We start from the raw sequence: 22,051 nt of genomic DNA, 5'->3' as shown, positions 1-22,051 counted from the left end.
ACAGAAAGTTGCTTGTCTTTTTTTTATTCTTTTTTTTTTTTTTTTTGGTTCCAGTTCTGGGACTTGAACTCAGGGCCTATGTTTTTATCTTTTTTATTTATTTTTTTTTTTTACTAGTCCTGGGGTTTGAACTCTGGGCCTGGGCGCTGTCCCTGAGCTTTTGTGCTCAAGGCTAGTGCTGTACCATTTGAACTTCTGTACTATTCTACTTCTGGCTTTTTTGGTGTTTAACTGGAGATAAGAGTCTCATGGGCTTTCCTGCCTGGGCTGGTTTTGAACCTTGATCTTCAAGACTCAGCCTCCTAAGTAGGTAGGATTACAGACTTGAGCCATTAAAGTGTAGCTCCTACCTTTTCTTAACTCCTATCATCCAAAGAGATAGTGATATCCTCCTCTTTGGTCTGTTACCTGTCCCAGCTCAGCAGTTATTCTCCTTTCTCCTCCACAGTTCATATGTCTTCATGTTTTACTGGTCTTTGTTCTGGAGCATCTAGGCTTAGCCATTTCTTTTTAAAATTCATATCATATCAAAGTAGAAACGATAATTTATTAGATGTCTAATTGATTCATCTTTTTCCAGTAATTTGAAAGCAGGGTTAAGGAAGGCTTAGCAGTCTCTTCAGCTCTGAAAACTGAATGGCAAAGGGCTATTCACTCACTGGTTGCTAGGAACTAGACAAATTAGACTGAAGAGTTTTTAAGATTGTAATGTAGACTACGGTTAATAAACACAATGCTATTCAAGGGAGTGATTCTGAATCCCTTCTAAGTTGTGCTGAGTAGTTGCTGTGCTATGATTTGTGAGTTCTCTATCAGACCAAGATTCAAAAGCAAGTCATTCAAAAGCATGAAATTACTTCAGGAGAAAAACATAAGCACTTAGGATTGGTAGAATAGAGAAGAGTATCTAAGTAATGGATTTAAGTAATGGTAGTATCTCAAGTGCAATCTGAGTCTAAGGATCTAGCCTAATCTCACAAAGGACTCTGGAGCTTGAACTATGTCCCCGAGCTTTGTCCATCTGATGGAGCTGAGCCATTGCAAACTCATACCAGATAGACATTGACTATAGATAACCTCAGGTGGGATTTCTAAACTTAATAAGATACAGAATACCCAGGTAAATTTGAATTTGAGATATACAACTTCTAAGATTTTTTTTTGTCGGTCGTGGGGCTTGAACTCTGGGCCTGGGTGCTGTCCCTGTGCTCTTCAGCTCAAGGTGAGCGCTCTACCGCTTGAGCCACAGCACCACTTCCACAACTTTTAAATATATTTTTTTATCTATTTGGAACATCCTAATTCTTAACATTTTTTGGGGGGGTCCAGTCGTGGGGCCTGAACTCTGGGCCTGGGTGCTGTCCCTCAGCTCTTCAGATCAAGGCTAGCACTCTACCACTTGAGCCACAGTACCACTTCCGGCTTTTTTCTTTTTGCTTATGTGGTGCTGAGAAATTGAACCCAGGGCCTCATGTATGCAAGGCAAGCACTCTACCACTGAGCCACTTTCCCAGCCCCTTTAAAATTTTTTGATTATCTAAAATTCAAATTTAGCAAGGAGTTCTGTGTCTACAATATGAGTGAAAGGTTAAACAAAATCCAAGTCATATGTACACCTCTATCTCCTTGACCAGAGGATGAATTGCTGAAAGTGACAAGGAACCATTAGAAACCATGCAGAGCTGTCATTCTCTCCTGGAAATATGGTATTTTTATACCTTTCCTCATATATATTATTTGTTGAAAGTGAGTTATTAAATGATGCATCTGTTTTGTTTCATGCAAAGTAAAATTAATTTTGTCCTGAATGCAATTTCCACTGCCATCTTTGCAGCATCCTGTCAGTGGCCATGGGAAGAGAACAGGTGGGAATATTCAAGCTTGACCAGATCCTCAAAGTTAACTCTGCTTTGTCTTGATTATTAGATAAAGTACTGTAATGCTCATAGAAAACTTCTTACCAGACTTTAAAAATTGTCCACATGCTTTCTATCTCAGGTGTCCTGTTGGAGCATGAAATTGGAAGAATACATAAATGAATAAGCATTCCTATGTTCCAAAAATGTTTTATTTCTATACATTGAAATTTGGATTACATATAATATAATTACATATTACAGAACATTATTCTTTTTTCAATTATTAAAAAATCCAAAACTACTCTAACTTACTAGCCATACAGAAATATTTGGTGGCCAAATTTATTCCATAAGCCATAGTTTGCTAACCCATACAACATATTTACTCCCTATACAGAAAGTATCTTTCCATTTATCACAGTGTAACCATGAGAACAGCTCAGCTGTCTTCATGTGAGCACTAGGCTGAATGAAAAACATCATGGGACAAAGGAAGGGGACAGTGCAGGTGGACAGATGTCTGAAATCAATGACCTTGTAGCACAGTTAATCCAATGTTTTCTAACCTTAGGTACATATTGGAATAACCTGGCGAGTTTTAAAACGTGCTGATGCCTAGATCCCATGCTCACAATTCAGTGTGATTAGTGTAGGGTATGGTTTGGCTATGGGGATTTTTGACGGCTTTCTAGGTGTCTCTAATGTGCAGCCAAGGTTGAGGACCACTCATCTCACATACGGCAGTTGACAAAGACAGCATCTGGAATCACCAAAGACCGGGAATTACAGCTGCATTCAATGTTTTCCCCTTTTCCTTCTCATCCTTGGTATTTATTTCCCATTTAGCATGCTCATCTGACATTGTTTCCTACCTACTAATATTAGAATACAAATAACTAAAGTTAGAAAATTTCATATACTTCAAAAGAAATATTGAGTCTATGTTACACAATATTGGATCTGTGTTGGTGTTAGTGGGTGTTAGTGTTTCCCATGTTAATATTGCCTTTTGAGAGTGCTCATTTAACCAGCAGCATAGGCTCAACATTGTCAGCCACTTTGGAAATGCTTCATCCTGGAAAATTATTTCCTCACTATGACACCTGGGAGGCCATTGTGTAAACCAGAAAGGCAACTCTTAAATTATATTCTCCACCCTGTTACCTATCCTTGGATCCTCTATGTAGGAAATAGATACATCTGAGAAGCCATCATCAAGATTTGGGAGTAGCATGGGATTACAGGCAACAAAACAGAAGGCTTTGGAAAGTATATTTCATGAGCTAAAGTAAATGAGATATATTTTCCTAACTAACTAACTTAGAAAATGTGTTTTTCAGTAACCTAGAATAGCCAAGTGCCCCTAACAATGACATATCACTACACTTGGTTCCTATTAAGATGAGGTAAATGTGTCTCCATCTTGCCAGTTTTCCTTGACTACACTTTAGCTTACAGGTTTATTGGCTCTGATTTCTAACACTTCTTATTTAAATCACAGCAACATATTTGAATTAAAAAATAGCTCTTTCTTAATTAGCCTTAAACGTTTCTACTTTAATTTAGATGAGAAACCTTTTGTTTCAGCCTCCTATTTAAGTGGCAAAAGCTCATGTATTTTATGTCATATTTCATATAACATCTAAAAGAGTTGGGACTCAAATATTTATGGTTCTCTGCCTCATTAGACTAAATGTTTTCTTAGTCTAATCAACTGAAAGGAAAATGTTTTTTGAAGAGCTCACAGTAAATGTCAGGGACAAATGGGAAAGTGTATGTCATCTTTGAGATAATGTGGCTGGCAGCAATATTTTCCAGTAGCTGACTTTGACGTAGGATCACAAAAATTATTTCCTTATTACAGAATAGCCTCTTGAATTTATCACCACAATTAATCACTTTCTACCAAAGCTTCCATATATAGTGCTTTTAGTTTCAATAAGGCTAATCCGTGATAGGAACTTGGTCAAAACCACCTAGATCTAGGAAGATCTTTAGCTCTGACACAAGAAAAATTGTCTTCATGAATCCCTTTCGTTAGGACTCTTGACTCTTTCCACAAGATTTACCCTTAACCTTTCTGTTTTTAATGGAGACTATTTATCTACCTATGTATTTATTTAGCTTCAAACAATGAGGAGAGTCCTGTTTTGTTTTTCTTTTTTATGCAATGCTTGAACTCAAAGCCTTGCACTTGCTCAGCTTACTTGCTTACCTGGCATTCTACCACTTGAGCCATACTTGCTTTTTTGCTGGTTATTTTTGGAGATAAGAGCTCATGGATTTTTCTTCCTGGTCTGGCTTTGAATGGTGGTCCTCTGAATGTCAGTCTTCTGAGGAATAAGAATATAGGCATAAGCCGCCAGCACCTCTTTTAGAGAGAGCTTTTTGAAGACTATTGTTCTGAAAGTAGAAAGTGTATGGTCAGAACATAGTATCACTGAGCACATCTCTAAGCTCTAAGTGAACAGAAACACTTGGAAAAGTGTGAATTTGGCTAACTACCCAGCTACTATCATGGCAGAAGCAGGAGGATGACAAATTCTATGCCAGCCGTGGTTACAGAGATAGACTCTGTCTTTAAAAAGTAATCCTTAACTGTTTTCAACTGTTGAAATGTATCATTTGATAGGAGGGATCAGACATTTAGAATTCTAAATTATATCAGTCTCCTTAATCAGAAAATTGGGTTGTTGTCAGAATCAACAGATAAAATCATAAGCTCCTCCTGAACTGAGTTCATAGCACTGTAAATTGGAGAGCTAGTTCTATAAAGAGGAGGTCACAGACCATCATAAGCATGCTGCCCAGAAAAAAATTCAAAATTCTCTTAATCAAATCCCCAAAACTGCATTTCCTGCTCTCTGCTCCTTTATCTTCCTCTTGCTAACTCATTCTGATAATAAATTCTTGTTTAGAAGAACTTGATCTTAGTGAAATAATGAATGAGCTTTGTGGGAGACTAGAATAGGCACAAGCTTTGGTTGGATAGACAAGTCTGTTTTTATTCTGAATTTTTGTCACACACATACTGTGTGACAACAAAGTGTGTCTTCTCTTAAATTTTAGTTTGTCAAAACTTTACATTGGCTTAGGAAGCTCCACCTAATGAGAAAATTGTGATCACGTGAAAGGCAGGAATTACTCTTTTCCTTCTAGCATTATTAAATAGAAATGAATCCTCTTAGCAAATAGGAATGTTATTCAAGCCAATTTACCAAATGTCATTATTTTCACAGCACATTTATTAAATATGCACTATGAGTCATAAACTAAAACCACAAAGAAATAAAATGTAATTTCCAATCTTTGATTAAGCATATGCTGAATTACTTCTTGAGGAATATATTGGAGATATCCTGGTAAATATGACACATAGTCTGTTCCCAGGCAGTTCAAAGTTGAAAGACACAAAGGACTGTACATTCAAACACCAAATGAGACATTCTCTTGTCAAGTACTATAGAATGGCTTGGCCAGATAGTAAGCAAATGAGAACTAGGTAGAACAGAGGTGGCAAGAGGAAATGAACTGAGAGAATAAGCAGGGCCGTGGAATGGCTGAGAGTATGGTTTTATATTTTGCTTTGTTTTGTTTTTTGGTCAGTCATGGGGCCTGAACTCTGGGCCTGGGTGCTGTCCCTCAGCTCTTCAGCTCAAGGCTAGCACTCTACCACTTGAGCCATAGCACCACTTCTGGCTTTTTCAACTTACGTGGTGCTGAGGAATTGAATCCAGGGCTTCATGCATGCAATGCAAGCACTCTACCACTGAGCCACCTTCCCAGCACTGAGAGTATGCTTTAAGGATTGGGAAATAAAGTTGGAAAGGTAAGGTGAAGTTCATTGCCAAGTACCCTAGAGTCTGGCAAATGGAGTAAACCTAACAAGGCCTGAAAGTCTTTGAGGAGTGTGACGTTATTCTGAGTAGTTCCAGAGTGACTCTTGTTAACTTAGTGTTATTAACATGTCCTCACCATTTTTGAGTCAGAATTTCTCTGCCTGTGTCTTTAGTTGTCACTCTGCTTCCTTATTAAAGCCTGAATGAATGTTCTTTTCCTTTAGGGGAAACACTGCTTCATCAGATCTCATTGATCAGGAGACTGGACCTGGGATCCCAAAAAGCTTCCGGAGCAATGGCGTAGTCTTGGTCACTCAGAGATCACCAGCCCCAAGTACACGCAGCACTTCTTCAGTCAGCAGTAGAGTAAGTTGACAGATGTAAAGAGACATCCAGCCAGCCTCTGTAACATGACCTCTTCCCCAAACCAAGACTGGGTTTGAGTTCAGTGCATTTCAGAGCATACTGTTTATGCTGTTCAGTGATAAAAATCTTCATTAAACCAAGCCTCCTGCATCTCTCTTTAAGCCACAAATCCAAAGTAAAAAGAAACAGAAAAGACAAGGCTTACAGTTGGCATTGTATGAGAGGGACTTAAATGACTATAGGCTTTAAACCAATATAAGGAATTTATAGGAGGCTCTGAATGCGAACTTCCATGTTACTTCTCAGAAAACCCATTCATACATTAACCATACTAAAATTTTTCCAAGGTGTTGTGAATCTGGGAAAGTAGAATATAGCAAACTCTTTAGACTTTTCTGTACATTTGTTAAAATAGTATATCAATGTATAAATGAAAGTTTAAATTGCATATTAAATCTAATAAATTATATTTTTAAAGGAGAAGATGGAAAAAACATTTGGCAGAAATACTTCATTTTTGTTAAATACTCTTGGAAGTTGTTAGATTGAATTAGCCTCTACTAGATTTTTAATTTTTTTTATTTTTTATTGTTATTACAAAGATGATATACCCAGGGGTTACAGTTACATAAATCAGGTAATGAGTACATTTATTCTTGGATAATGTCAATCTTTCCTTCGCTTTCTTCCAGTTTTTCCCCTCCCATCCCACCCACAAATTATATAGTTCATTTGCAGATTCTTTATTAATCAATAAAGTAAATATATGTTTCTAGGATCTATATTTAGGAACTAGGAAGGGGACAATGATGAAAAGGGTGACTATGATCAAGATACATTGTATACATGACAGGTTCATACATGTTAAGTTAAAAGTCCCTTGGATAATTACTTGAAGATAATTTTTTAAAATCTTTATATATCAACCACAGTTCTTCAATTCAATCAGTATTTGTTGAGGTCCTACTAGTATTTGTTGAGGTCTAGACCAAGCAAATACTTCAAGAAAATGAAAGAATTGCCCATGCAGATGTCTGGGGCAAAGTATCATCTCTATGATACTGATTCCACAAATAGACAACCTCTAACTTGAAAAGTCAGTGTCCTATTCAGCCAGTTTCTAAAACATTTCCTAAATCTTTTAACCTGTATTTGAAACTGATAAGACATTTGGTTCTGGTTTTAAAATGTCCCAGAGACATGTCCCCTAGAACAGCACTTGTCTCTGCCATGAAAATTGTACATGACTTGTATAGAATAAAATCAGCCACAGATGATCATTCATAATAAGATAGCTTTTTAGTAAGTTATACAATAGCCAAACCAAACAGGTCCAATTTACATTTAAATTGTCTTTAAAGGGGCAAAAGTTCCATATGCCAAGCAAAAGACTGGGCGTTAGAACAGGGAGATGGCAGTGAAGGTAGTAAGCAGTTAGATTCTGTAGATACATATATGTGTGTATGTATGTGTGTGTGTGTTTGTGTGCTGTGTGTGTGCATATTGTCAGTCATGGGGCTTGAACTCTGGGCCTGGGCGCTGTCCCTCAGCCCTTCAGCTCAAGACTAGAGCTCTACCACTTGAGCCACAGCGCTACTTCTGGCTTTTCCTGCTTATGTGGTGCTGAGGAACCGAACCCAGGGCCTCATGCTTGCAAGGCAAGCACTCTACCACTAAGCCAACTTCCCAGCCCTTCTGTAGATATTTTAAGGGAAAAAAGACATTCCAACAGATCTAATGTTAATATGATATTTATTCAAACACTTAGTCTACAACGTAATTGCTAAGCTAAAAGGCATATTTTTACATGTCGCAAATACTTATGCTAAGCTCAGCAAGCAGACTGTGTTCAGTAGTCAGAAAAGCACATAGTTGATGGTTATGCTCACTTATTTGGCAACCTAACAAGAAATGATATTCAACATATTTAGCAATGTGTAAGGGAGGGGCACAGAGCAATCAAACCGATACTGGCACAAGGCTAGGCAGTACATTGAGAACCCTTCTATGCTATTCAGTAGTCCAGATTGAGTGGAGGCTCCCATCCAATGAGGAAGGAAAGACGGGCTGGGTAGTTCAGTTTATCAACAGATATAAAAGTCCATAAAAACACTGTGTCAAGGAAGAACAGCTGACTCTCTCTCAAATAACCCAAAAAATTGTTCAAAGCAAGGATTGTCCTCAAAGCAAGGATTATTTTTCAGGTACTGTCTGAGAGGATAGGGGAGAAAAATCACCTTGTCAACACAATCTGCCTTCAACTAAGTTGGGTACATTGCCTATAAATACTGCTGATGTTGATCTCACGTTTTCCTTATGGGTTAGACTAAGGTAATTTTTCTAAGGAAAGAGGAAAAGAAACATCTTATGTTAAAAATAAGACTGCACAGTGGTTTACAAAACACATTTGCTCCTTCATAACAAAGAGAATGAGGACCTACAGTTAATAGTCGAAGTCACAATTTCTCCTTTTCTCCAATTTCTTGGCATATCTTTGCTTCAATATTCTTTTCTGCTTTAGGAATATTTTTCAACTTCAAAAACTTTCAGGACAAGAATGCCTCTCACCTGTCCTCTACTGTGATGTAACTTGCTCATTTTAGGCTTCATATATAGAAGCTTGATGGCATGCATTCCATGTTAATGGCTCTACAATATCAATTGTTCTACTCTTATTCTATATTAACAGTAGCCCTAGATCACCTGTGTGAAAATTTACCATCATCATAATTGCCAATAAGAAGTTGGTTTTGCTTCATTAGAGGATGCCATGTATGAAGAACTTTTTGAAGAGCTGCTAAAAACTGACCTAAACTCATTTAGCCATTTAACCTCTGTCATATTCTGTTGATAAACCCATGGCAATTAGAAGACTTGGGAGCTATATAGCTTCTGCTACAAGGTCTTATGTGTTGGAAAGTAATGAAAGAGTAAAAACAAGCTGCTGAAGCTGAACTGATTAGCCTGCTAAGCAAGTCAGAGCCACAGCTCTCTGGAATGAGTTTATTAAAGTATACTTGAATGTGTAAGGTGAAAGCAACAAGGAAGGCATTCCACACTTGTAGGACTTTGAAGGGCACATTTTGGACTATATATAAGGTCTCTTTCAGGTTTGATCATTGTCATGACATGATGGGATCTACACAGACATTGAACTTCAGCCTATTTCTCAAATAGTCCACCATTTTTAAATATTAAAGCAAGCTGCAGTATTGATGCAGCAGTCAAATCCCCATAGACCTGGCAATGGTTGGGACCATTTTGCTTTATCATAGGTTACAATGAAAACTAGACTCAGACTGAATTCTGCTACAGACACCACTTATTTTGAAGCGGGCAACCTCTCCCACCCCCATCAGCTACTTCTGTAAGCTGACAAAGTCCTTACTCTAGAAGTGGAAAGACGTGGAAATATCATATTAAATTAAATAAGCCAGATCCAAAGAAACATAGGCTCCATGGTTTCCCTTATTTGCAATAATTAGGATAGTCCTAGCAGAGGATCACAATAGCTCAATAGCTATGTACATATGACCATACAAAATGATGCTAATCCAAATGAACTCCAAGATATGAAAGCAAGAAAATAAAGGTTTCTAATGGCACCAAAATGAAGACCAAGCGTCTAATATATGGGTCTTTGGGGAACATTACAGAGCAAGTAGCAGGGTAGCAGAGTAGATATTCAGAGAAGAAATGTAAGACCAGATTTGTAAGGCCACATGCTAATCAAACAGTGTAAAGCTCACCAGATTACTTAAACATAGTGTGTCTTCCAAAACTGGAGATACCTGTACCATTTCTTTTTCTACTTTTGAATTAGTGTACATTTTTTAATATAGGAGGGTTTCGTTGTGGTATTTCCATTCATACACATTTATCACTTCCACCCTGTCCCAATCCTGCCCTTGTTCCACCTTTTCAAACAGCATTTGGTAGATTTCATTATGCTATTGTGAAACCACACACACACACACACACACACAGCATCTTTCAATCTTCTTTACTCCTCAATAATCCCTATTATTTCATTCCCTCTCCCCCTGGTCCCTTCTTGCTAACTATATATTACAATGCTAATTTTGCAAATGAAAAACATATTCAAGGGCCTTTGTGCAAAATAGAAAACATTTTGGAATAAATGTATTGATAGTAAGTTTTGGAGTTCTATGGGCTGCTGATGAGATTCCTTTAAATAGTAGTTCATTCCTCCTAAAAAGTAATACACATTAGTTTATGTATACTTAGTAGATTTATATGGAAGGATTTTAAGGTAAATTCATCAATATAATCTTCCTTTCTTCTTTTGTACTCTCGGTGAAGGAACATGGTTTTGAAAATTCCATGGGTTTGGCTGCGCTTGAAAGCACCTCTGAAAACCTCACAAAGAGCCACCGCAGAAATACTTCGGGCACACCTTCCATAGCAGTGTCTGGGGCCTCTGTTTGCTCAGGTGATCATTTACAGCATGACTGCTCTGTTGTCATAAATGATGGAATCAGCTGGAATTGACTATTCTCTATGGTATTATTGTTATATGCCTCAAAAGAATAATCATCCACTTTGTGTAGCATTGGATTTGAACTCAGGTCCACATACTTGTTAGGCTGACACTTGCCACTTGAAACATGCCTTCAGCCTTGATTTTTATTGGTTATTTTGGAAATAGAGTCTGTCTGAGATGGCCTCAAACTTCAGTCCTTCCACTCCCCACTTCTGGAGTGGCTATAATTAAAGTTGTGAGCCAACAGAGTCTGGATCGATTATTTTTATTTTTTAAGGGGGGGTATCAAGGTTTGAGGTCAGAGACCTGTGATTACTGAGCTTTCTTGCTTAATTCATGCTATTGCATTCACGAAATATCCATTTACTGAGTGTATACTCTTGCCAGGCATCACTGACAATTTTTAGGGCTCTGTAAGGAATTTAAATGTCTCTAGGATATGTTTGATACGATAGATAATATTACTTGACCAGAGTTTGAGAAAAACAGTTCAACTGATTGATGGCCAGAAGGTCTCTCTGTCCACATGACTAAGTTATTTCATGGTTTAAATGAGTTATTTACAAATAACATTGAGGTATTAATCATAACCTTTTCCATTTAACATATGACACATTCATATATTTTATTTTGTTATCACAACAATCTCGTGAGCCAAATATTTATGTAACCTTATCATTACCTATGAATAAGGAAACTATTTAGAAGAATGCTCATAATTACAAAGTTTGTATCCCATATGTAGAACTAAATTCATGAAATTCTCAACATTAAAATTTTACTGTTTCTTAGTGATCATATATTAAAGCCTAGGGCTAGATTCCAGGTTATAGCTTAGGTAAAGTTAGGAAATCTCTCTCAGCCAGATCCAAAATGGTTGTGTGAGTGTGTGTGTGTGTGTGTGTGTGTGTGTGTGTGTGAGAGAGAGAGAGAGAGAGAGAGAGAGAGAGAGAGAGAGAGAGAGAGAGAGAGAGAGAGAGAGAGAGAGAGAGAGAGAGAGAGAGAGAGAGGAGAGAGGAGAGAGAGAAGGAGAGGAGAGGGAGAAGTATGTGTGTGCATGCACATGCACACGCACAAGTGTGCATATGTGAGGTTCTGTGTACCAGTCTTCTAAATCTGTGTGATCACTTTTATCAAGACAACTAAAAATTAAAATTGTAAGCTAGCCTAGAAAAGTGAAAAGTTGCAAGCTAGCTTAGACAGATCCTATCTCTCTAGTACATATTCTCTCTGGAACTATGCTAAGCATTTCTATATTATTTCATTTTTCATTTTAAACTTAACCATTTGATCACCTTCTCCCATTTTTCTCATGTATGTACCACAGCATGATTTTGGTTAGGAAATATTCTGTGAAAATTATCCTGACTTGATGAGCTGTCCACAGTACTACTGAGAAATGCAGTATTCTTTAACTAATACTTTTAAAACCAAAAGCAAGATGTTTTATTCATGAAAGAATGTTCTAGTGCCTAAAGAAGCTTCCTCTCAACTCTTTACTCCCATTTTATGTGAAAGGAACGTGCTCTACCGTTTAAAAGTTGAATTTTAGAATTGTTTAACTTGCATTTTATGTCAAATGTGAAAGCACAATGAATTGAGGACTGAATCTATAAGAGGTTTTTTTTTAAGTGTAGACATAAAGCAGAAGCCTTAAAGATTAAGGCTTAGTATTTTATAGTAGAGCACTTAAACTCCTGTGATCAAATGTTAGTGCTTAATCCAAGGCAGTTTCAAAAATGCTATAAAAAAGGAAGTTAACATAAACAGTATGAAGTTATTGGCCCTCGCTGTCACTTCTATGACACTATCTGTACTCTATCCCTAAACAAAACTGGCATAAAAATGAAACATTTGCAAGGAGAAAAATGGGAACTTCTAACAAGATAAGCTGATTCACGTTTATCTTTTGCTTTTCCTCCTTCCAGACCAGAGTCGATCTGAGTTAGATTTGAGTGGGTCTTTTACAGAAGACTTAGAAGATACAGAAAGTGTAAGAAGCAGATCTGTCCCTGGAACTTTAGACAATGATTTGGTAAGTTTGATCTGGAAGGGAGTCCCATGGTCAGGAAGAAAGATAGTTTTGCTCCAAGCAGTTCCACTTTTAGATGATGATGAGTTGAGAGGAAAGTAAGAATGTACAATATCTATTCTTGGTGGTATTCAAAGTCAGCATGTACAAGTGAATGAAAGAATTACTTAGAAAAAGTAAATCATTTCTAAGAAAACAACCATCAGAGCCAGGCCCATTAAATGCACCTATAGTTCTAACTACTCAAGAGGCAGAGGCAGTAGGATCACTGAGCCCACTCAGAAGGCCCTGAATTGAAGCCCCAGTACCAAGATAGATGGATGGATAGATAGATAGATAGATAGATAGATAGATAGATAGATAGATAGATAGATAGATAGATAGATAGATAGATAGAGGCAGGCAGTGGCAATCCTAGCTACTCAGGAGGCTGAGATCTAAGGATCACTGTTCAAAGCTACCTTGGGCAGGAAAGTCCATTACACTTGTATCTCAAATTAATCACCAAAAAGTTGTAAGTACAGCTGTAGCTCAAGTGGTATAGCACTAGTCTTGAGCAAAAAAGCACAGGCACAGCTCCCAGGTCCTGAGTTCAAGCCTCAGGATCAGCAAAAATATAAGAAAATAATTACTTAATTTTAAAAAATGTAAGAAAATAGCAAATAAATAAATTTAACACATAGCTCCATCGAAATAGGATTGAATATTCACTAGCTAGAGGTTTGTTTAAGCACAATCTCTTCATAGTTATGAACTGACTATAAAACTCTTCATTGCTGGGAATATAGCTTAGCATGCATGAAGACCTGGGTTCAATTCCTCAGTAACACATAAACAGAAAAAGTGGTGCTGTGGCTTAAATAGTAGAGTGCTAGCTTTGAGCAAGAGAAGCTCAAGAGATCACAATAGCTCAATAGCTATATACATATGACCATATAAGATGATGTTAAGCAAAACGAACTCCCAGATATGGAAACAAGAGGTTTTTCTTTGTTATGGTGGTTGTTTTGAATGTACTGTGTGAAGTTATTTCTTTTTTCTTTCATTCTTTTATTTTTCCTATGTTTTATCCCTTGTTGCCACTGTATTTGATTTTGGCACCTATATTGTATATACATTTATCTGAATTAGGGAAAGGAAGGGGAACAATAAAAATGGTGAGACAGAGGATGAAGGGTGAACCAACAATGATACTCACAAGACAATGTTGAAAACGAACTTTACAACTTAGGAGCACTTCAGGGGAGGAAGAGAGGGAGAAAAACTAGGGAGGGGGTAACAATGTTTAACAAGTAATGTACTCACTACCTTATGTATGTAACTGTAACCTCTCTGTACATCACCTTGACAATAAAATTAAATTAAAAAAAAAAAGAGGAGCTCAGTGACAGTGTCCAGGACCTGAGTTCAGTCCCCAGGACTGGCAAAAATAAATAAACAAACAAAAACTTCATGCAGAAATGTGGTTTATTAACAAAAGGTCAAAAACAACTAAAAACTAAGTAGAGACCTAAGCATCCATACACATTTGCTAAACAAATAAAGCTTGAAGAGAAGTACTGGACGAAAAGGAATGTACTCATTACCAGACTCATGTAATTGTAATTCCTCTGTATATCACCTTTGTAATAACAGTAAGTAAATTAATTTTTTAAAGAGAAGCATGTAGCTTCATGCTGATGGCTCATGCCTGTAAATCTAGCTACTCAGGAGACTGAGATTTGAGGATTACTGTTCAAACCCAGCTCTGGCAGGAAAGTCCATGAGACCCTTTAACTACTAAAAAGCCTAAAGTGGACTGTGGTTCAAGTGATAGAATACTAGCCTTGAACAAAAAGGTTCAGGAACAGTGTCCAAACCTTGACTTCAAGCCTTGCCCCCCCCCACACACACACAAAGAAGCATACCAAAAAAAGCAACAATAGTGACCTTCAGAGAAAAAATAATCAGAATTTGGAACTGCTGTAATATATGAGGACAAATATTGGTTTTGTGAGATCAATAATATTGACAAATCTTCAGCTACTCAGAATTTCTCAACCTTGACACTTTTGATACTCTCAACCATATAATTTGTTGTTGTGGCAAGGGTGTCTATCCCGTATACTATAGGATACTTGGAAGTAACTAAGGCTAAGGCCAGCCTTTTTTCACTAATTCTTAGCCAGTCGTGACCTTCAAAAATATCTCCAGACAACCTTGGAGGATAAAACCACTCCTAGTCAAGATAAATATAAATCACCCCTATTCAAGATAAATATAAAGTGATATAAATTATCAGAACTAGGGATATGTAAAGGAATGCCATTACCAATATAAAAAAAATGAAATGGCTTTAAGGTGATTCTATGAACAACTATATGCACTCACAATTGGCAACTTAGATAAAATAAACACAAATTACCAAAACTGACTCAAAAATTAAACCCAGTCTGAATAGCTCTATAATGAATAAACTTAAAATCTTATTTAAATCTTCCCTGTTTAGAAAAAAAATAACAAATCAGTGGGGACACCTGTGACTCATATAATCTCAGTTACTCAAGAAGCTGAAATCTGAGAATCTTGCTTTCAAGCCAGCCCAGGCAGAGAAATCCAAGAAATTCTCCAACTAACCAGAAAAAGAAATCTGGAAGTGGAGGTATAGTTCAAGTCAAAGTGCCAACATTGAGAGAAAAAGCAAAGCAAGAGCCTAAGGCACTGAGTTCATGCCCTAGTAGTGGCGCGTGCATGTGTGTGTGTGTGTGTGTGTGCGCGCGCGCGCGCGCACACACACACACACACACACACACACACACATTCACATCACAAATCTAGTTTTACAGATTTTATTCGCATTATATGTGATTGAAGAATCATCCAAAATGTGGGCCAAAATGGTTCAAAAAGCCTCACCTTGCCACATAGAATGATATTCACAGGCAAGAAGTACCACAGAAACTGGAAATGAGGAAGCCTCATTGGTTCCAAGTTGAGTCTGTCTTATTTGAATGTGATTTTTTTTTAATTTAATTTAATTTTATTTGTGAACATACTGTACAGAGGAGTTACAATTACGTGGGCAGGATAATGCGTACATTTCTTACCAAGCATTGCAGCCTCCTCCTTTGTTTACCCTTCGCATCCCTTCCCAGCCTCCCCCCTCCCCCCCAATCCCAATCCTTCTCCTTCCCCCCCATTCCCCCCCTCCCCCCGCACCGACGTTGTAAAGCTCGTTTTGGACATGACAACTTGTACTTCTCATTGTTGCAACAGGTCCACCTGTATCCTTAAACCAGTTAAACAACTGGTTTTTCCCCATCTCCTCCACAAGTTATACTGACATCAAATATAGTGAAAGCAGGGGTTATACTGTGGGGGAGGGGCTTTGCTTTGAATGTGATTTGAACACCAGTGGCTGCCTGAGATTAGCTGAGACTCGGCTACTTGTTTAAAGATAGGTCTGTTATGCATCAAGTTATGTTGTAGTTCACTAGATATGAAGAAACCTTTAGAATACTTAAAAATATGTGTGGAAATAGCTTTAGGCCAAACTTTACACTCTCTATGGAAAAGTCAAGATACAGATACCTTCACCAATGAATTCCATCAAGTATTTGAAGAAGAAATAAATACTAAAAATTTATACCATGGTCAGAAAATTGAGAAGGAAATATTTACCATTTCATTTTATAAACCAAGTCCAGTAACAACAACAACAACAACACAAGTCCAGCAACACTCAAACCAAGTAGAGTGTATGGCAGGGATACAAGTTTGATTTAACATTAACTGGCTACATGCCAGTGGCTCATGCTTGTAATCCTAGCTACTCAGGAAGCTTAGATCCAGAAAGTTGTGATTCAGAGCTAGCCCAGGCAGAAAAGTCCATCAGATTCTTGTCTCCAAAATCATCAAGGAAATAATACCTCCATTTCTGGATTTTTCCTGGCTAATTGGATATAGGAGTTTCTGGAATTTGTCTGAAGTCAGGACCTTGCAATTGCTAGGCAGGAGTTCTGGGACTTGAGCCACATCCCCAGTCATTTTTGCTCTCATTATTTTTTAAAAAATCTCTCATTTATTTATGTGGGGGTCAATTTGAACCACCATCCTCCTACTTTTATGCTAGTAGGCACCTACCATTGCACCCAGATTGTATTGGTAGAATGAGATCTCACAAACTTTTTGCCTGGATTGGCTTCAAATCACCATCTTCTTGATCTCAGCCACCTGGGGAGCTAGGATTATAGGAGTGAGTAACCATTCTCTTGAGTATATTAATATTTATACTTATATATATTTATTTTTATCTTTATGTTATATCTCAAATTGGTGTGGGGGAGAAGTATGTGACAAGGAAATAACTAACATTTATTAATAATTTTTGAAAGTGAATGATCCAAATAAGAGATTAGTATGATAATTCCTTCTATGTTCATAATTTTGTGTCCCATTTATTAAAAGACAGTGTATAAGTCAGGCACCAGTGGCTCACCCTGTAATCCTTGCTATTCAGAAGGCTGAGATCTGAGGATTGCTGTTTGAAGCCAACCTAAACAGGATGTCTGTGTGACTTTTTTCTCCAATTAGCCACCAAAAAGCTGGTAGTGAAACTGTGGCTCAAGTGGTAGAGTGCTAGCCTTAAGCTGTAAGCTGAAGGAGCTCAAGGACATCACCCAGACCCAGAATTCAGTCCCAGGACTGGCAAAAAAATAAATAAAGATTTATAAAGACTACTAGTATGCTGGGTAAATAACATATTCAGAAAGAGCAAAATATAAAAATATCAAAAATAGACTGAAACAATAAGTTCCATTTCTCAGAATTGAAACATTTATCTTGTTTCAAAGTGTCAAACTAACATCTCACATCTAGAAACATAGTAAAATCAAAGACTGTTAAGCACAAGAGCAAATTCTAAAACTTTCTAGAGACAAATTATATGTCATACAAATAAGCAAGCATCCCATTTATCAGCTTTCTATGGTAACGGTGTACAAGAAGATGGAGAAAATACTCTCAAAGTATTGAAGGAAAATTATTTTAAATCTAGACTTTTGTACACACAGCGGTCAAAATATTGTTGAAAAATCTTAAGCAAATTTCCCAATGTAAGTACCTTGGAAATCTGGGGGAAGAAAAAGAACCTAGGTATGTGTGAGTCCAAATTTCATGTTCTTTCTATAAAGCAAGTACTCTTAGGAAAGAGTCTCAATCTTCCTCCCCAACCCCTATCTACTCCCTTAATGGTACAATTCAGATTAATTAGAGGGCAAAAGAGAAACGATCTAGAGAAAGATCTTAGCTGATTTTTACATATACATTAAAGAAATTGGTCTTCCAGGTGAAAAAAAAACTTATAGGTAAGAAATAAGCCAAACATCTGATTTCTCCTATTTTCTTAGAACTCCTTCGAAGAGATTGAAGAAGGTGTTGATGACAGAGCATCGTCCCAGTTTTCTGCAAACACCCACAGTCTGGCAAGTGGCCTATCAACTGTAAGCAGCTGTCTGACACAAACAGAAATGATCTTCTTTCTAGTGTGTATTTTCTGTGCATTTCCATAGGAGATCTGAGCATTCTTGAGGAAATATGTGATGAGTACACAGCACCTGTAGGTTCCTGATTACCCTGTGCCTATAGTAGTCATTGAATCTAATATTATGTGGCCTCTTTCTAAGGCTCTGATTCCTTTCTTTTCCATGGTTCTCACCCAGATTTTCCCATCTCCTCCTTTTCATTTTATAAAGAAGCAGAAGAGAAGAGTTTCAAGATTCCCAACATCATAAAATAATAAAATGCGAATTGTCCTCATATTATTGATGATTACATGTTGTATATATGTATTGAATTATCAAATTATATGCCCAGAAATATGTACAATTGTGTGATTTTTTAAAAATATATCTTCCTGGCTCACACTTGTAATCCTCCTGTAACTCAGGAGGTTGAGATCTAAGGATTGTGGTTCAAAGCCAGTCTAGGCAGGAAAGTCTGTAAGACTTGATCTCCAGCTAACCACCAAGAAGACAGAAGTAGCTGAAGTGAGATGTAGCTGAAGTGAGATGTAGCTGAAGTGAGAACACACTAGCCTGGAGCTTATAAAGCTCAGAGGCAGCACCCAGGCCCTGCGTGCAAGCCCCAGGACTGGCACATACATAGATACATACATACATACGTACATACACTTCCTTTCCTAGTTTGGTCCCAGTAAGCTCAAGCCTATAATTAAGTTCTCTGCACATAACTTTTCCTGACAGCATTCTCACAACTCTAACTGCTTTCCACACTGCTGCCAGTCATTTTCCTAAAACTTATCCCCACTGAGGTTTTTCTTCTATTCAGAAATTACCCACAGCTCTCACTGCCTACACAATTAACAGCTTTCTTTTTGAATTACTACATATGTAAAATATGAAGGGTTTTTCATTGTGATATTTCCTGTTATGCTTCGAACAGTATACTTTCAACAAATTTACTCTCTTCACCATGTTCCTGTTACTCTTTCCCCCTTATTCATTCAGTACTTGTTGAGCTTCAATATTCTATGTATGCATACAATATACACATACACATATGTATGGGTATACATATATATTTATACCCATACATATATATATACACATTTATAGATGTGTGTGTGTGTGTGTGTGTGTTTGTGTGTGTGAACATCCTTCAATCCTCTTCACTCCTCAGTATTCCCTCATTTGTTCCTCCCTTCTCTTCCTGGTCCCTTTTAGACAGTCCCCCTTTACATTCATGCCCCATTATCTTGACTGTTGTTGTCATCATTTTAGGTCTGTACTCCACAAATGAATGAGAACATGCAGTATTTGGCCTTTGAGTTCTCTCACTCATGATGATCTCTACTTCCATCCATTTCCCTGCAAATGACATAATTATTTTTCTTTATGATGGAGTAATATTCCATAGTATATGTATAAAATAGTTTCCATGTTCATCCATCAGTTTTGGAGCACCTTGGCTGATTCTACAAGATGGGCTTTGACAAAGGTACCAAAAACATACACTGGAGAAAAGCCAGCCTCTTCAACAAACACCGCTGGAAAAACTGGGTCTATACATGCAGGAGGCTGAAACAAGACCACCACCTCTTACCCTCTAAGCCTGTACAAAAATCAAAACAGATCAAAGACCTTAATATAATACCTGAAACTGTGAAACTGCTACAGGAAAACTTTGAAAGAGATTTCTTGCTTTAATGTTCAAGGTTTTCTTTGAGAGGAAGGCTCTAGGAGCCCTGTGTACTCGTATTTATTTGTGTCTATATGTCTGTTGCTTTGCTTCTCTAACATCTATTGCTCTAATTCCCTTTTTCCTTTTGGTCTTTGGGTGATTTCCTTAAAGAATTCTCAAGCAGGCTCTGACAGGAAGTGGACCTACCTAAATGTGCCTGATGCTGATTCAGACACTGTGAGTTTTCAGCCTTTCTTTTTCCACTTTTCAACTATACTTCACAAATCTTGCAGATATGGACATATGATTTAGGTAGGCTTTGCATCTACCATTCATCTGTTTCTGAATGCTGTATAGCTAGCCAGAAGTTCTCTTTTGAAAAGGTTAATGAGTTTGTTAGAAGTCAAGTATTTCAGCTCACTACACATGGAAATCAGAGTGCTAGTCAGGAAACACATGATCCAAAAGGATTACCTATCAACAAAAACCTTTTGCATAAACATCTCCATTCTGAGTCATAAACTTGGCTTGGTTAAGAGGAAAATGTTTGGTTAATAGTAAACTTTCCATAGCTGCCTTCAATTTTCCAAAGCCTCATTTTTCTGTGGGTTCTTATATAATCTTCTATCCTTGGGGTCCCCTTGCTTATAGAGGGCCTACTCAATGATGTGGCTACAAAAGAATGTAGTGAAGAAGCGACTTAGTCACTTAATGAGGTAGTGAGATGTGATTAGGAGGGCTTCTAACTAGAAACCTGGGACTAACAACTTATGTCTAGACATTCCCAATGATTTCTATAAGCCAGAGTTTTCTTTGGTGTATTGTAAGGGGTTGGTTCTTAGTACTCAAAGCTTCGTTCATAGACCACCTGAGATAACCTGAGATAGAGATTTCAAACTTTTCTCAGGGTACAGAGCCCCTTGAGTCTCTGTAATTTTTTCATGGTGTTCTAAGGCCCAAAATAACAATTGACTAGTCAATTATTAAGCCATTAGGTCTAAACAACATAATAATAATAACTATTTGTATCCTAATCACTTAATATAGCCATTTGAAAAAGAATGCAGGTAGATTGAAAAAAATGCATTGAATTCTTTAACAGCCTCGATTACTTACTAATAGGACAAATATGCTATTGAATAGTATAGTTTCTCAAATCTTAGAACCTAGCAGGATATCATCACTTTCATTCTCTGTTGTATATTGACTTTCTTTTGAGACAGATTATCACTGTGTAGCCCAGGTGACCTGGAACTCAAAACCCTCCTGCCTCAGTTGCTCAAGTGCTGGATTTATAGTTTATACCAGCACACCCAGACTTTACATTGATTTTTATGGAATATTTGCTTTATGTTCTTTTTATTTGTTGCAGAAACTGCCAAAAGCTCCGATTCACACAAATAGAAATTCATTAACAAAAGAACAAAATATTATTTAATGAAGACATTTTGACCATTAAAATAACTCCTACTTAGATTTTGCATGATATTTGATAGATGTTGCTGTGTTTGTGTTTCCCTTTAAACTTAAAATATTCTGTGGTGCTTCTATAAATTTTCTGTGGAGTTCTGGTCATGCTATTTGGAAACTTTGGATCTAGGTATTGATTGAAAAAACAAAATCTCAGACCCTTCCCTAGACTTACTCATCAATCAGAAACTTCATTTTTAAATGATCCCCAGGTAATTTATGTGCAATTCAAGTGTGGAAAAACATTGTTAAAAGCCACCTACTAAACATGAAAATTGTGTTGCTTTATTTTAGGAATAAGTAACACCAATTAGATTACTTACTAGCTCCCTTTGAACGAAATTTCCAATTAATTTCGGAATCCTTAGTTTGCTCTTGCTTATGACTTAAGCTTCAAAAGATATGAGCCATGTCACCCACCTCCTATTTGTTGAACAGCCTCTATTTTAAGCAATGTGAGAGGGGAAATGGCTTTTGCCAAAAATGTTATGCATCGTTTTCACACACACATACACACACACATACACATACACACACACACACACTCATACACACTCATACATAGTCTTCTTTAAGACTAATGAAACTACTATATCACTAGTGAAATCTTCCCATGATCTTTACAAATATCAGTGGCCTTAGCCAGGTGCTGGTGGCTCATGCTTGTAATCCTAGCTACTCAGGGTGCTGAGATCTGAGGATCATGGTTTAAAGCCAGCCCAGGCAGGAAAGTCTGTGAAACTCTTAGCCCCAATTAACCACCAGAAAGCTGAAAGTGGAGCTGTGGTTCAAAATGGTAGTG

The 22,051-nt window shown here is 37.3% G+C and overlaps 1 protein-coding gene across 6 annotated transcripts in view; it reads left to right on the top strand.

Annotated features, from left to right (window-relative positions):
• The window catches only part of Sytl5 (synaptotagmin like 5), a 189,734-nt gene that overhangs the window by 139,570 nt on the left and 28,113 nt on the right, over nt 1-22,051 (top strand). For 5 of the 6 annotated variants that reach the window (XM_070040644.1, XM_070040643.1, XM_070040640.1 and 2 more), the window contains 5 exons: nt 5,923-6,064; nt 10,388-10,517; nt 12,497-12,603; nt 17,988-18,080; nt 19,951-20,016. In XM_070040644.1, coding sequence (XP_069896745.1) covers nt 5,923-6,064; nt 10,388-10,517; nt 12,497-12,603; nt 17,988-18,080; nt 19,951-20,016 — 538 coding nt within the window. The remainder of the gene's footprint in view (nt 1-5,922; nt 6,065-10,387; nt 10,518-12,496; nt 12,604-17,987; nt 18,081-19,950; nt 20,017-22,051) is intronic. The other variant, XM_070040645.1, reaches the window with a different exon arrangement.

The sequence above is a fragment of the Dipodomys merriami genome, unplaced genomic scaffold (genome assembly GCF_024711535.1).
Source record: "Dipodomys merriami isolate MVZ:Mamm:240054 unplaced genomic scaffold, mDipMer1.0.p SCAF_3, whole genome shotgun sequence".
In the NCBI taxonomy this organism is placed as follows: domain Eukaryota; kingdom Metazoa; phylum Chordata; class Mammalia; order Rodentia; family Heteromyidae; genus Dipodomys; species Dipodomys merriami.
Note: the sequence above shows the minus strand (reverse complement) of the source record. Positions and strands in the feature narration are given on the sequence as shown.